Source organism: Lipotes vexillifer, unplaced genomic scaffold, assembly GCF_000442215.2.
Source record: "Lipotes vexillifer unplaced genomic scaffold, Lipotes_vexillifer_v1.1 scaffold251, whole genome shotgun sequence".
Lineage (NCBI taxonomy): Eukaryota > Metazoa > Chordata > Mammalia > Artiodactyla > Lipotidae > Lipotes > Lipotes vexillifer.
The window spans coordinates 2,857,902-2,872,406 of NW_006770868.1; the positions used below are offsets into that span (position 1 = coordinate 2,857,902).

Genomic DNA, 14,505 nt, shown 5'->3' on the forward strand with positions numbered 1-14,505 from the left:
TATTTTTAATTAAAAATTCAAACATGAAAGGGTTATTTAGTGGGACCACTTGTTTTGTTGGGCAGTAGGAGAAGCCCTCGACTTGCTCTTCAGTGTCGTATACTGTGGTCTTGAGTGGTGGCCGTGGTTTGACTTCCCTTTTCATTCCTGGTAAGCTGTTCCCTTTTCCTTCCTGCTAGGCTGCACTGAACATTTTAAAGAAAGTTGCTGAGTTGGACCAACAAAATACAGAGATGCCAAGAACAGGAAATGGACCAATGTCTGTGTGAGTGAGCTGATCTACATGGAAAGGCAGTTCTGTTCCTCATTTGCATTAAATTCAAATTGTCTGCTCAACTTAGTAGTGAAATACTTGTCTTAGTCACTTTCTGTCCCTTTGCCCTGAAAGGTTTCCAAGTTTTGCGCAGAGAGCTCTACTTCTGTTTGTTTTGTTTTTTTAATTAATTTATTTATTTTTGGCTGTGTTGGGTCTTCATTTCTGTGCGAGGGCTTTCTCTAGTCGCAGCGAGTGGGGGCCACTCTTCATTGCGGTGCGCAGGCCTCTCAGTGTCGTGGGCTCTCTTGTTGCAGAGCACAGGCTCCATATGCGCAGGCTCTCAGTAGTTGTAGCTCACGGGCCTAGCTGCTCCGCAGCATGTGGGATCTTCCCAGACTGGGGCTCGAACCCGTGTCCCCTGCATTGGCAGGCAGATTCTCAACCACTGCGGCACCAGGGAAGCCCTTTTTTTTTTTTTTTAAGCTTTCAATAGGTAATACATTCACATGGTGCAAAAGTCAAAATTATTTTAAAAGGTGTCCATAGTGATATGTCTTGCCCCTCATGCAGTCCTCATCCATACCATTCTCTTCACCCCACCCAGAGATCACACACATTTGTATTAGTTTCTTGTGTACCTTTCCTGTATGTTGCTTTATGCAGATACATTTCTTTCCTTATTTTCTTCCTTTTCCTCCTAGAGATAACATACTACATACCCATTCTCTTTCTTTGCTGTTTTCACTTGATGGTGTATTCTGGGAAGACCTTAATCCAGTTATCATAAACTGGGGCCTGAACTGTTGGACTTCTCGATGTCTACTAGTTTCATTTTTAACATGGCTTAATTGTCTTAAATTCCAAAACTTGGGTCATTTTTGTTTTTTTTTCTTCCTTAAAGGTGTGGGAGGTGCTGAACCTTATCTGGCCATGAACCATTGAAAAATCCCAACATACACACTGAAAATACTGAAACTGCTTTGAAAATTTGGAACTTCTGATACCTCCAGTGGGCCGAGAGACACGATGGGTAAAGGACTGGAGACAGCAGTGGTGAAGAAGGCGGGGCCCCGAGGAGGCAGCGGCATGGCCGCTCGCCTGTGCTATGGTTTCTCCTCACGCAGCAGCAGCTGCTGGGGGCCGGGCGGGCCTGCCGGGCACCCTGGCGCCACTGGGAAACCAGCGGGTCCGCGCCCCAGGTACCCTAGCGCTTGGTTGGTGGGGGGGGGGGGGGGGGGGGGGGTCCTTGCTGTAGACGGGCTGGGTTTGAATATTTTTTTTTTTTTTTTTCTTGCTGTGTGAAAGAAGAAACAGAAAGCACGACCCCTTCTCAAACTGGCTCACTCAGACACTTTGGGACAAACCCTGGACACCACGCTGGAGAGAGGCCTTAGTCTGGCCCCAGAGCTGAAAGCACCAGAGAAAATCACATGCTTCCTGCTCAGCCTGAGCTGACCTTCTCGGCGTGCTCTGGCCCACACCTACTGCGGTACCCACACCGTCACCACTGCTCTCTTCCAAAAGAGATACGTATTCTTAGTTTCATTATTTTCTTTTGATTGAAATGACACTATATAAAATTTTCATTTGAGAGTTTCTCAGTTGTATTTACTTACATAGCACAGTTTAGAAACTTGTCTGAGACTGACCTTATCAGTAATCTAACCGGCAAAGATCATATCCGTGTGTATGTGGTTATACATTTTTATTTCATTGGACTAACCCAGGACCATTTCAGTGATGAAAATTGTGTTCCCTCTGGTTTAGCTGAAACAGTCCTGCACTTCTCAGAAACCTTGAAGTCTCCCATAGTTGTATAAATTGGACAATTTAGGAATTTTAAACTTTAAACGATCATTTGGTTCCTTTTCTATTTTATTTTTGTTAATGCAACAGGACTTAAACAAATGAACTTTGATCTTTGTTTTAAAGATTATTAAAAAATTGTGTGTGTATATATATAAATATATGTGTGTGTGTATATATATATATATACATATATATATATATATATATATATATATATATATGATGACTCTTGAAGACACATAGCTTTCACTACACTACAGGATATGATCTCCATGTAGCACATCTACAACTGCAGATTGATTTTCCTTGAGTGCTTTATACTGTTGATTACATCTCCATGTAGGGCTGAAAATGACCCATGTTTATCTCTATAACTGTGTTGCTTTTGATGTCGTGTTGCTGTGCACAGAAATGTGTGCAGCGAGGTCCTGCATATGGTCCAGATGAAAAGCACGGTAGCCTTGCGAGTTAAGTACTGCTTCGATTCATTGTTTACGCTGGAATTTTTTCTCCCCATGGAATGTAAGTAAAACTTAGTGTTTGTCACCAATAAATAGTAATACTAAATTTTTTTTTGTTAATTTATTCTTAAATGCCACTACTGCTAGGTTGGTCCCTCCCAACCTGCCCCCTATCCTTTTTTTATTTTTAAGAAAAAAACTTTGTAATGCTTGTGATTCCATTTGGGCAAAATTCTGAAGCTCTGAAATAACTTTATATCAAACCATTGATCAATAAACAGCTACTAATGAATTTTTGGTCCTGTCGAGCAGTAACTGAAGCAGTAAGGGAAGATGTGAGGGCATGGAAGCATGGCGTGGGGGGCACTGCTGCCAGTGAGGGGCGAGTGGGTGCCCGGGAGAAGGGAGGAGCCTCTCATCTGAACCAGACATTGTCACCCAAAGAAACGACCGAGAAGAGGAGAGAGGCTTCCTGGTCACTTCCCTCAGGAGGGCTCGCGCTTGGAGAAGGTGAAGCGTTGCATGCTAGTCTGGCTGAGGAGTGGGGCTGGTGGTTTTCTATTTTTTAATTTTAGAATATGCTCATAAAGGTGGTTCACTATAAAACCAGCCTGTGGATTGGACTGCAAGAAGCACCGAAAGTGAGCAGGTTATGGAAAAATGCTACAGGGTAGATGGGGACTCAGCAGGGCAGGGATAAAAGCAGTGAAAGGAAAAGGCATTTTTTCCCTTTCCAATCCTGGATTCAGCATTTCTGCAAGAAGCCTTGATCCTCTTTAGTGATAGATGACATTTAGAAACCAAGGTCTGGGTGCTCTGAGACCTTATTGCTAGGGGTGTGTTGTGTCTGGGCCCTCTTAGTGGACAGCTAGGAAGTGTATCTGTGTGTATGTATACACACACATCTGCCGATTTGTATATCTATTTAAAAGCCATGCGTTGGTCCTGATACCTCTGGCACCTCAGGGTTCTTCACAGCCTTCCCTGCTGTGTTTTTAGCACGTTTTCCAGCATAGAGATTGTAGCCAATGTCCCAGCCTTGCCAGCCACTCCCTCCACTCCTGCCCTGAGATCTTGCTGCCTCTGCCCAGCTCTCGCCTCCTTGCCTCACAGTGTGTCCAACTGGCGACTCTCCACACTGTGAAGGGAAGATGGAAAGGGCTGGACAGTACAGTCTTAGAAGTAATTCATGACTTCTAATTGGCAGTCCAGTTGGCCCTCATTGACAGCACTCCAAGGAGGGGAAGTTTCCTCTTAATATCTGGGGTATTGTTAGGAAGGATCTACAGGTTTCTTTGAAGGTGATGTATTTTGGTTGCTTTGGAAAGCTGTCCAGATGGGATGTCCTTGACTATTCTTACATTGTAAACTCTCAAACTAGTCTTGCCTCTGTGAAGGCCCTGTAGCTGTCATCGCCTGCTGAGGACTCACTCACCTGCAGTATCTCTGTCTCAACAGGCTTTGAGAGAGCTGCCTGGGAATCGAGTTTGCACCAAGTTTTATCCCAACATGATCTCTAAGAGTTGCAAGAACTTTGGCTCAAAACTAGCCCTTGGGACAACATGCAGCCCTGGTTCCCAGACTACAGGCAGAAAAGCAGACATGAAGGCACCTGAGAGGCAGGTCTGAAAAAATCAGAGCTGCGAGTCAGCCACAGTAAGACTAGTGGGTCTTAGGATTTGAGAAGCATCGATCTGCAAAGGTGGGGCAGCTCCTGTTGTCTTTGGGGAAGACAGACTTAGGATTCAGTCACCCCACAACAGGTGCACTGACATTAGGTCAATTTCGTTAAGTTCCTCTTATCACAGGGAGATATTAATGAGTAAGGATGATTTCCCCATAGCAGGGTTTTGTTCTGGTTTGTATTTTTAAAGGCCTTCTTGAACTGAGCAATGTGAACTGTAGCTCTTAAAAAAGTGTCATTTCTGAATCTAGGTTTTGTTCCATAGCTCACTGAGCTCATGTGCACGGCTTTGCAGGGTGAATGCCCAGTGACGGAGACCTTGGCCTGGGTCGCAAGGTCTGTTAGAGTCTGGGGTTCTTGTGACCCACGGTAAAAGACACCCGGCCATTCCCAAGAAGCAGTATGCTGCTGCTTGCTCTCCAGGAGCTCACAGGAGCTCAGTAGAATACAACCACCGGGAAATAAACCTGAGGATGGAGATGTGTAGCTGTTTGTATGAAACTTAACTTCAGAAACTTCTGACATTATCATCTCTGGTTTAAGTGCTGAAACATCTGTGTGCCCTTAAAAACAGACAAGAAAAACTTTCTAAATCCATAAATAATGGATTGTTGAGCACTTAAGCACTGCTGGATTGGCAGGGAGGAGTTAACCAATTTTCTGAAATAGGCTTTTAAAGAGATGTGTGTTAAGATGCAAGGCTAACTGAGACTGGAGGGGGTGTCGTTTCTAGTCATCAAAGCAGCAGAGCTGTTTTCTTGGTATTTGGCACTGTGTGCTTGCAGTGGTGTGTTTAATGTATATATACAATGTATATATAGACTATACATATGAAACTGTAATTTTTACAACTCCATACTCTAATCAGACTTCTTGGCATGCCAATTTTTATTAGGAAAAATTATACGTAATTTGGGAAATTGGTACTGCTTTGCTTAATATGTGCTTAATAACTTGTTTGATATTTTAAAAGTAATTTCCTTTGTACATTCTTTTACAAATATTTTCATCAAAACCTACTTTGGAAGTAGGCCTGCGATGACAAATTGTAAAGCAGTCTTTGTGTAGTGGTAATTTTAAAAAGGACCTTTGAGAGTAAACTGTGAAAAATTTGTAAGTTATCCCTGAAAGCCCTCTATCCAAACACAAATCCTATCGGTTATTTCCACCCCCTTTCACACGCACTTCTTTCATGATTGTGTCTGCAGTGCACATGCAGTGGTGCCACCCATTGTAAAGCTGAACAACCTGGAGCTCGGTGGTCCCAGAGGATCAGGTATGCCCATCCCCCGCTGCCCTCCTGCAGAGCCAGCTGGACCCAGCCTTCAGCTCACTGTGGCTGTCCTCACTTCTTTAGGCTGCAGTAGAAGCAGTGACACGGGTGTCTCTCGCTGACCTTTGACATTGCTGAGCCTGGATTCAGTAGTGGGCAGTTGGTGCCACTTTGGAGTGAGATCTAACAGAATCCTGTGTCACTTCCTCAGACTGTTCTTGCCTGCCTTTTTAATTGTGTATTGGCTCCAGCTGCCAAAAGCCTTCCCCAGGAAATGGCCTGAAACTCCCTTGGGCCTGTGTTTTACTGTGTAAATATCGCTGCCTCCCCACAGGTCTGTCTGCCTGGTGTCTCTGTCCTGTATGCTGAACATATGCTCACCTGGTAGATTCAGGACGCATATCTGAAAATGCTCCTCTGGACCCCTAATAGCTACTTTCCTCTCTGATTGGCTCCTTGGGTTCATGGACAAGAACAATGTAAACCAGGTTGAATCCAGCTAAGAAAACTTCAAATGCTCAGACCTTCCCTAGCCCAGGGACCATGATTTTTGGACATGTCGTATGGCTGTGTTTGGGGAGTTACGGCCTAGAGTGTTTGTTGGCAACCAGTGTGTCCTCTGAATCCCCAAAGCCTGAGCGGCCCCAGACCTGGCCCGACTCTTTCTGAGGTGGTTTGACCACCTTTGTCATTGCTCCCCTTGGCCAGGTAACATTTTCCCAAGGCTCTGAGCGAGGAGCAGCCTGGTGGATGGTGGATTGGGTGTGGATAAGGCTTCCGTGCTGTGAAGAGCGCCTGTAAATAGATCACCTCACAAAGGGCCAAGCTGCTGTAATGTAGGTGGGTGAATACCAACATGTAAGTAGCGGCTCAGAGACTGCAGTGCGGTCACTGCAGAGGTCAGTACCTTCCGTTGTTCTTGGGGCCCAGAGACAGACTCTGAAGCCGCTTTTGCTCCCAGGCGGTTTCTAGAGTCCCGCTGCTCAGGGTGGCTGATGGAGAGGCATTGGCCCGCTTCCTTGCTGGAGGCGTCTGGAGCCCTCCTCTCCCCCATTCTGTCCTCCTGTCCAGTTGGCAGGGCTCTACTCCCTGGGCTGCAGACCCTAGTCCACTTCCAAGTCTCTCCCAAGAAAACGTGTGGAGACAGATGCCATGAGAACAGGAGTTCATGTCTCTCTCAGCTATGGCTGGAGGGAGTGGTTGAGTTCTGGAAGAGGCCCACGAAGGCTGTGGCTCCTCTGGGCCCTAAGCTGCCACAGCTGTCTTCCGCCTACCACCCTTTGTTAATTTCCTACCTATCTTTACAATACGATCCCTTCTGACTTCTGAGGCCGTGAAACTTTGGACTCTTAACAGTGTTCACAGCTTGTGCCGTGCCTGCGTGTCTTTCTGACTGATTCGGTTTTTCTTGGCTTCTTCACCAGCTTGGGCGTGAGCATCAGCTCACTGGGAGGGCTGTTGGTTAAAAGGCTGCTGGGTCCCTTTCCCAGATGTGCTGATGCCGTAGGTCTGGGGTCAAGAACGTGCATTTCTAATAAAGTCCCAGGTGATGTAGATGTACTCTGAGAACAACTGTCCTCAAGCAGTAACACCCATGAAGTTGCTAGTGATTTTTTTTCTAATACAAAACATACAACTGTAAATGATACATGTTCCTTTGGATGGCACCCCCTAATCCTTCGAATCATGTTAAGAAATGCTGCCTTTGGCTAAACAGAGGGCAGGCAGCTTTGGCCTCACTGTTTTCGACTCTGCACTGTGCTGTCTCCGCCCAGAGTCAGTCTGTCCCGGGGACTGAAGGCAGAGTCCTCAATAGCCTGCTAGGAGGATGGGGGTTTGGAATGCTCAACCTGCAGCCGTTGGCTTAGTTCGTTGCCGCCACCCTGGTTCTCCTTGGGAAGGTTTCTCTGCAGGCACCATCGCAGAGACTTCTTCCAGCCTGAGATCTACAGTCACGACAGAGGCAGCCCTCTGCGTGGGGCTGGCTCCAGCTCAACTTTGGCTCTCAGGAGTGGGACTGTACGGCCTGCCTAGGACACTAAGCCCTGCTCTCTCTGAGAGTGGCAGGACCTGGTGGGTGCTAGGTTCCTCCCCACTGCCCTACGGACCCACAAGGAGACACAGTTTAGGATCTGTCTTTGCAGCTGACGTCTGCTGAGAAATCCAGTTTCCTGAGAGTAGCATTTCCCTCTCTAGACTCGGGAGGATTGACCCTTAACTGCTTGCCAGGGAGATGGACCATCTTTCCGACGCAAAAGGTAAACAAACCTCTCATTTTGCTTCCCACTTCTCCTCCGGTCATCCTCCTTTTGCATCAGGTCTGAGAAGCTTCCCCCTGACCTGTCTGCAGTAGCTCGCTCTTCCACGTTGTCAAGTTTTTCTCTCACATCATCCATATTATAAGGGAGAAAGTTGACTTCTCCAACCACATGTAAGCTTTTGAAAAAGTCTTTACTACCTGTCATGCAGGAACCCCAGAGAAAGGTCGGTGGATGATGGTGGTTCTTCAGTGTTTACCTCACAGTCACACCCTTATTAACTGATTACCTGCTCCTAACTTTTGCAAAGCCATGGCATAGTGGCCAAGTCCTGTGCTCCGGACGCCGTGCCGCCTGGGTTTGAATCCCAGTTTCACCCAGCTGTGCAAGCTGGTAATTTCCTCCCCCTCTCAGGAGGAAGGATTTGGACCTGTCACGTTCTCAGACCGAAGACTCACGTCTGGTTCTCAAGTTTCCACGAGACACGGGAAGGAGGAGGCTCGGCTGGGGGTCCAAGCAATTAACCTAAAGAAGCTGTGCGGCCACGAGAGCCGGCACGAGAGCTGTGCAAAGAGCGTCTCAGGAGAGCGGCAGGGCTCCCATGGAACACTCAGAATGAAGCAAGCTCATAAAAACCAGTCGGGATCCGAGCGTATCACAAGATAAAATGGGGCATGGTTTGCTCTGAGCAGCTGACAGAATATGAAGGGAAAACCCAATCCATTTGACCTTGACTCTAAGAACATTCTCTTTTGATGGATGCGAGAGTCAAACCTTGAGAGGAAGAAATATAATCTCTACACACTGCCCAGCTCCAGCTCTGAATACTATTCACACCATTGTAACAGTTCACATACTGTTTATCTGTTTTCAGCTTTTAAAAGATACCTACAGATGAAGCACACAAAAGGACTACTGCACAGGATGAAAAGCCATCTGCTGCGACAGCGTGAAAATGAAGGCAGAGGTGGACGGTGGGAGACGTCCTGTTATCAGTACAGAGGACCCGACACGAGGGCCACAGTTGATGGGACTACAGTTAGGGTTATTATTAAAGATGAAGAGAACTGTGAAAGGTAGGCTGGAAGTAAGCGGTGTGAGCCAAGTTCTGATTTGTCATAGCGGGGAGTTAGTTATGAAGTCCTACGGTTGATGTATCAAGAAGATGAAGAATTAAGTGGTAAAGAATTAAAAGATTATAGGCAGTAGTTGAAAGGTGCTGCCTCTGGGAGGGCAGAGACTTGTTGCTCAGATACAAGCCCTATTTACTAATTAATTAGACTTTTACCACACGCAGCTAATAGCCTGACTGAATGCCACATTCCTTATGCCCCACAAATAAATGAAATAAATAACGAAGTAAGGCCCAGTGTGGGTAGGGATGTGCTACAGAAATTGGCACAACCTGGCCCAATAATTCCACCTTCAGGAAACAGACGTAGACAAATATTGGCATATATAGGATGTCCACCTCAAGAATTATTTATAAAATAAAAAATCTCTATATGTCCAACAGTGACTGTATAATTTGGTAGTGATATATCCAAATGATAAACATGATACATAACCACTGAAAAATATATTTGCCGGCTTCCCTGGTGGCGCGGTGGTTGGGAGTCCGCCTGCCGATGCAGGGGACACGGGCTTGTGTCCCGGTCCGGGAGGGTCCCACATGCCGCAGAGCGGCTGGGCCTGTGAGCCATGGCTGCTGAGCCTGTGCGTCCGGAGCCTGTGCTCCGCAACGGGAGGGGCCACAACAGTGAGAGGCCCACGTACAGCAAAAAAATGGGGACTCGGGTTCGATCCCTGGTGGGGGAACTAAGGTCCGACATGCCCCGGGGCAACTAAGCCCGCATGCCACAACTACTGAGCTTGTGTGCCTCAACTAGAGAGCCAGCCTGCCACAAACTGCAGAGCCCGCGCACCACAACTAGAGAAGAGAAAACCTGCACGCCACAACGAAGATCCTGCATGCCACAACTGAGACCTGACGCAGCCAAACTTTGTTTAGGCAGGAAAGAAGAAAATTAATCAAAATGCTGGATGATTTTTTATTTTCAAATCTTTTCCTGTATTTTCCACGAGGAAAATACACATAAAAGAGGAGATAACGATCAAACAGCACGGAGAATCAGTGGATCCGACACAAGACTCTCATGAGGAACATTGCAATGACGTTTGCCCCATGTCTAAAAATGTCCTGAGAGTGAGGGCCTTGCCTAGGCCAGGACTCCTCCAGAGTCTTCCCACCAAGTACTTTATGTTGTTTTATTCTTAAAACTGTCGTGAAGTTAAGTAGTAGTACCCTCATTTTTCATAAGAGTAAATAAAAGCATAGTGGTCAAGGCATTTGTTCAAGGCCTCAGTCAGTGGCAGAGGTGGAATTCAAACCCAGGTTGGCCTGGTCCCAAAGTATGAGCCCAGCTCCTCCTGCACACGAAGAATTGGCACCACGGTTGAGGAACAGTCACTAAGACTTAGCAAAGCACACACAGCAGCTTCAGCCTGCCATCTCTTAAATCTTTACAAGCTAGATATAAAAACTGTCTTAGATGGAATACGAAACCTCACTTTAGAACATTTTAAAAAACCATTAATAAAAATATTCATGAATTGTGCTAGAGTAAAAGTGTAGAAGTGCCAGCCTTCCTGTTCAGAAACTATTTCAAAAGGTGCACTTGTTTACAAAGAGAAACCATCTTCCGTTAAACTGTTTTAACTGAGGAAGGAAAAAATTCAGAACTTAAACTCAGAAGACTGATCAAGGTGCCGAAACAAGGGTCCTCCAGAACAGTAACTATCCCTGCATTTACTTAACTGTTAACCAACAGCTTTAGCAAGCACAGAGCCAAATGCAAGAGCTTATCTGAGCGCCAAACGTAAACCATCACCAGTTCTGTTTGCCATTTCAGACTTTTCGCCTGTATTATGTTCATAGTTGAAAAATGGATCTCAGTGCTGTCTCAGCATCTGCCTGCCAATGACCACTTTTAAGCCATGTAGTAATTATATGATTTAATACTTCCATTACTGGGTCAAAACAAAAATTATTATTACGTTGGTGCAGTACACTAGATTAAGCTGGAAATCTCTCAAGCAACACAACAAAACCAACAAGTGAAGAAAGCATTCAAGTCAGGTGCCTGAGATTTGAAAAAAACAAATCCACATAATCTGCACAGAATGAGATTCCAGTCTAACTGCACTAAGTGGACAGTTCCAGCATACAAAGAAACTGTGCCTCTCCAAGTGTCAACAGTCTGATTCTTTTTACCCCCTGAAGATAAAGGCCATGGAACCCCTGGGCCCAGTCCAGGGAGGAGCCAGACTGGCAGCCTTTGCCAAGGTGGACTGACACCTGTATGTTCCTCCTAGGCCACAGGTTCTAAGATGTCACCGTTGGAAAAGTTCCTTGTAACCTCTGATCTTCAGAGAAGAAAGACACTGCAAAAAAGAGCAAACACCTGCACTGTCTAAAGCAGTCCCAACAGCCTCGTGAAGCCAGGCAGAGCATTTCTTTTCCAATTCACAGAGGAAACCATCTACCTGAATAAAGTTCATGCTGCCGCCCAGGCACTGGTCTAGCTAGAAAGTTCTAACAGATGAGCCCCAAGTCTGCAGTAACTGTTCCCTTTCCCTTGTAAAAAAGACTAAGTAACCTGAGTTTGAGTTATTAAGAAATTAGGACTTTATGAAGTCCAGGAGAGGAAAAATTAAACTCTTCATTATAAAAATATCAGCACCAAAAGCCTGTGCTTAAGATGTTCTTAGATACATATTTTAGGGCTCTTTTTTTTTTTTATTGCTGATTACAGATTTAAAACTATGAAATGTGCATTTCTTGGCAAGTTACATAAGTGATTTCTTTGCTTACTGACATTTCCAATAAAAGCTTAAGGAAACAGACAAAAACACAAAGGACAAGAGAAATACGAACAGCCTCAAAACAAAAGGATTTAGTAACAGAAAAAAAATCTCCACAGTTAAGTGTCTGTCAAATTTTAGAATTATAAAAACTGTGCAAATGCTCAAATCAATGTCATACACTAAGCTAGTAAAACTTGTCTTTGTAGCTGCAAACTGAAAAAGTCACCCACTTATATTTGTGATCACACAAACCACCTAATTTTCTCAAGGTTCAGCTTAAAGCAACATTTAATAGACAAGTTCAAAAGGAACACTTGCTTTGTTTTAACACAGCTGTGCTCAGGCGTCTCCACGATGTCCTCGGAAACCATCCTGGACTAAGCCAATTCAAAAAATACAGTTCAAAGCAGCGTCACACTAGCCGCCTGAAGGTATCCTTGGAGATACTGGAGCGCTTCTGCGTTGAGGCTGCTGCTCACCATTGAGGGAACCTACACAAGATGGGAAGCACACGTACAGCTGCTAGAGATCCCAACGTACAAACACAATGCCCCCACACTTGCTGCCCTTCTACGGGGGAGCTGCCACAGCTCAGAAGGGCAGTCCATCACCAATAATTGTTTAAGGGATCCCCTAGTAACTCAACTGCTTTCATGCCTTCAAAAATGGGAAGATGAATGACAGAGTTCTTTGACAAGAAAGACACTTACCCTTCCTGGACAGGCAGTAGACAATTTGTGAAGTGACTGTGCCAGGTGAATCCTGGGGTTGTTCACCATTTGACCTACAGGATCATGCTCTTTTTTCCCAGCGAATGCCAACTGTGAGAAGGCAGTCTGGTATCCTGGTGTATCTTCTATGTCAATAAAATGTTCTTCATCAGGAATAGTATTATCTTCAGGTAACTCAAATAGGCCAATCAGAGACTGTAATAAAGGAGTCCTGGATTGGAAGATGACAAAGACTGAAGTAACTGCTCTGAAGACTTAAACAATAAGGAGCAGCTTCCTCAGAGACATAAGACTGTAGACTCGTACGTAGTCTCCAGAGTAATAAGGGACCTTTGAAATTACGAATGACACGGTGCTTATGCCTAACCAGAAACCATTCAATTCTTTTGGCCATAGCACCCCAATGTGTCTTTCCCCAGAGCTGCCAAAGCTGGCTTGTGTGAGTGACCCAGGCCTGGCTGATTATAAGGCCATATGGCATCAAGCCAAACCAAGGCGATCCAATGCTTCTAAGTTAGAAGAAATAAGCTTCAAGTTGTCAGGTCACTTGATGGAAGGCTGGCTACCTGAGTGAAACCATAATAAATAAGGGAGAGGCAAAAGGTCAAGAAAAGCTAGGTCTGCACATCGAGCTAGACATCAAGCACAAGCACATAAATCTTCTCTTGGCCTATTCAGTTTCTCCTCTTAAGGACTTAGGCCGGTTTAGTCGAGTGACTATCATAAAAGTCTTAGAGATCACCTAAACCACAGACTTTCACCAGGCTTTTCAAAGGGGTCCATGAATTCCCCTACAAAGAAAAGTTAATCAGGGGACTTCCCTGGAGGTCCAATGGTTAAGACTCTGCACTTCCACTGCCAGGGCCATGGGTTTGATCCCCGGTCGGGGAAACTAGGATCTCACATGCTCTGCAGCGTGGCCAAAAAAAAAGTTAATCAGGAAACATCTTTCTAGGTAGGCTCAGAAGAACCCACAAGTCATGTCTTGGATCTCATGGTTGCTAGGGGGGAGGCTGAGGTCAGAACCAAATTCTCTTGGCTCCCAAGAGAGTAAGCAAGCTTGGTTAATTTTTTAGTCACAGGGGAGAAAGACTGTAATTTCCAAAACACTTTAGAATGGAGTACTTACCATAGCTTGGTATACTCTGTATCCATCATTGGGGGACATTCTGTTAGTAATTTGGTTATGCCAACCGCACAAATCTTTTTCTCTACATTTCCAGATACTTTTTGAATTTCAGGAATAATGATTTTTTCCAAAACCATTCCAAACATTCTATGAATCAATGCAAAATAAATTCATTCAGTATTTTCATTATACCACTATAGTCTAATTTAACAGTGAGATGCTTAATTATTTACGCTTAGTGACTCCTTATGAATATAATAAAATACAAAATAAGGCTGTTAATTTTGGTCAACTGAATGCGAGACCTAAAAATGACAAAACAAAAACAAACCTCTACTCTGTGACCAACTGCCATCATCTTTTGTGAATACTACCTTAAGCCTACGCTCAAGGAAAATCTTTATAGCCATTCTTTTGGTCTTGTATGTTTTTACAAATTACTCATGAAAGCTTTGAAAAATTAGAAATCAGAAAACAGATATGAAGAAAAAAAGAAGAAAAAAAGAATTACCATCACCCCACCATCCAGCATTAACTAGTTTTAACATTTTTGGATTATAAGCTTCCCAACTTTCTATGCTTACATACCTTTAAGTATGTAAATGTTAATGGCTGTAGTTTAAAAAAATGATTTGGCCTATGAATGTTGTCGCAAACATCCTAGAAGTTTTTTATAATTCTAAATGCTGTAAAATTCTCAATTTATACTCTCATTATTTTGTGAAGAATTTATTTTATTAAATTCTTTCAAGTGGAAATAGTAGATATCAAAGAGCATGGACATTTTGATGCTCTAGGTAACAAGTGCCTATCTTTTGCTCTACAGATAGACCATACCAATTTAGGCACCACCAGCACTGAATGAAACTGCTGATTTCCTCACAATTTCCTATAGCTCAAAAAGCATATTTTCTGGTACATTTCAGGTTAATTCATTTTTTTACATTTCAGTCAATCTGGAATTAGTTTTGGTACAATACAGGTGCGGAAAGTTTTTCTCCAAGGAGTTGTCCTCCTTTGCATCCTTCCTTTCCCTA

The 14,505-nt window shown here is 44.5% G+C and overlaps 2 protein-coding genes across 3 annotated transcripts in view; one reads left to right on the plus strand and one right to left on the minus strand.

The window, feature by feature from the left end:
- Positions 1-1,361, plus strand: part of STAU1 (staufen double-stranded RNA binding protein 1) — a 42,292-nt gene extending 40,931 nt beyond the window's left edge. Inside the window, exons 15-16 of the mRNA XM_007446394.1 lie at positions 180-265; positions 1,158-1,361. Of these exons, the coding sequence (XP_007446456.1) occupies positions 180-265; positions 1,158-1,173 (102 nt within the window). The 3' untranslated portion in view covers positions 1,174-1,361. The remainder of the gene's footprint in view (positions 1-179; positions 266-1,157) is intronic.
- A 10,053-nt stretch (positions 1,362-11,414) lies between these two features.
- CSE1L (chromosome segregation 1 like) overlaps positions 11,415-14,505 on the minus strand; it is a 39,755-nt gene continuing 36,664 nt past the window's right edge. Inside the window, exons 23-25 of one of the 2 annotated variants that reach the window (XM_007446395.1) lie at positions 13,469-13,615; positions 12,319-12,550; positions 11,415-12,099 (exon numbers count right to left, since the gene is read on the minus strand). In XM_007446395.1, the coding sequence (XP_007446457.1) occupies positions 12,010-12,099; positions 12,319-12,550; positions 13,469-13,615 (469 nt within the window). In that variant the 3' untranslated portion in view covers positions 11,415-12,009. The remainder of the gene's footprint in view (positions 12,100-12,318; positions 12,551-13,468; positions 13,616-14,505) is intronic. The other variant, XM_007446396.1, reaches the window with a different exon arrangement.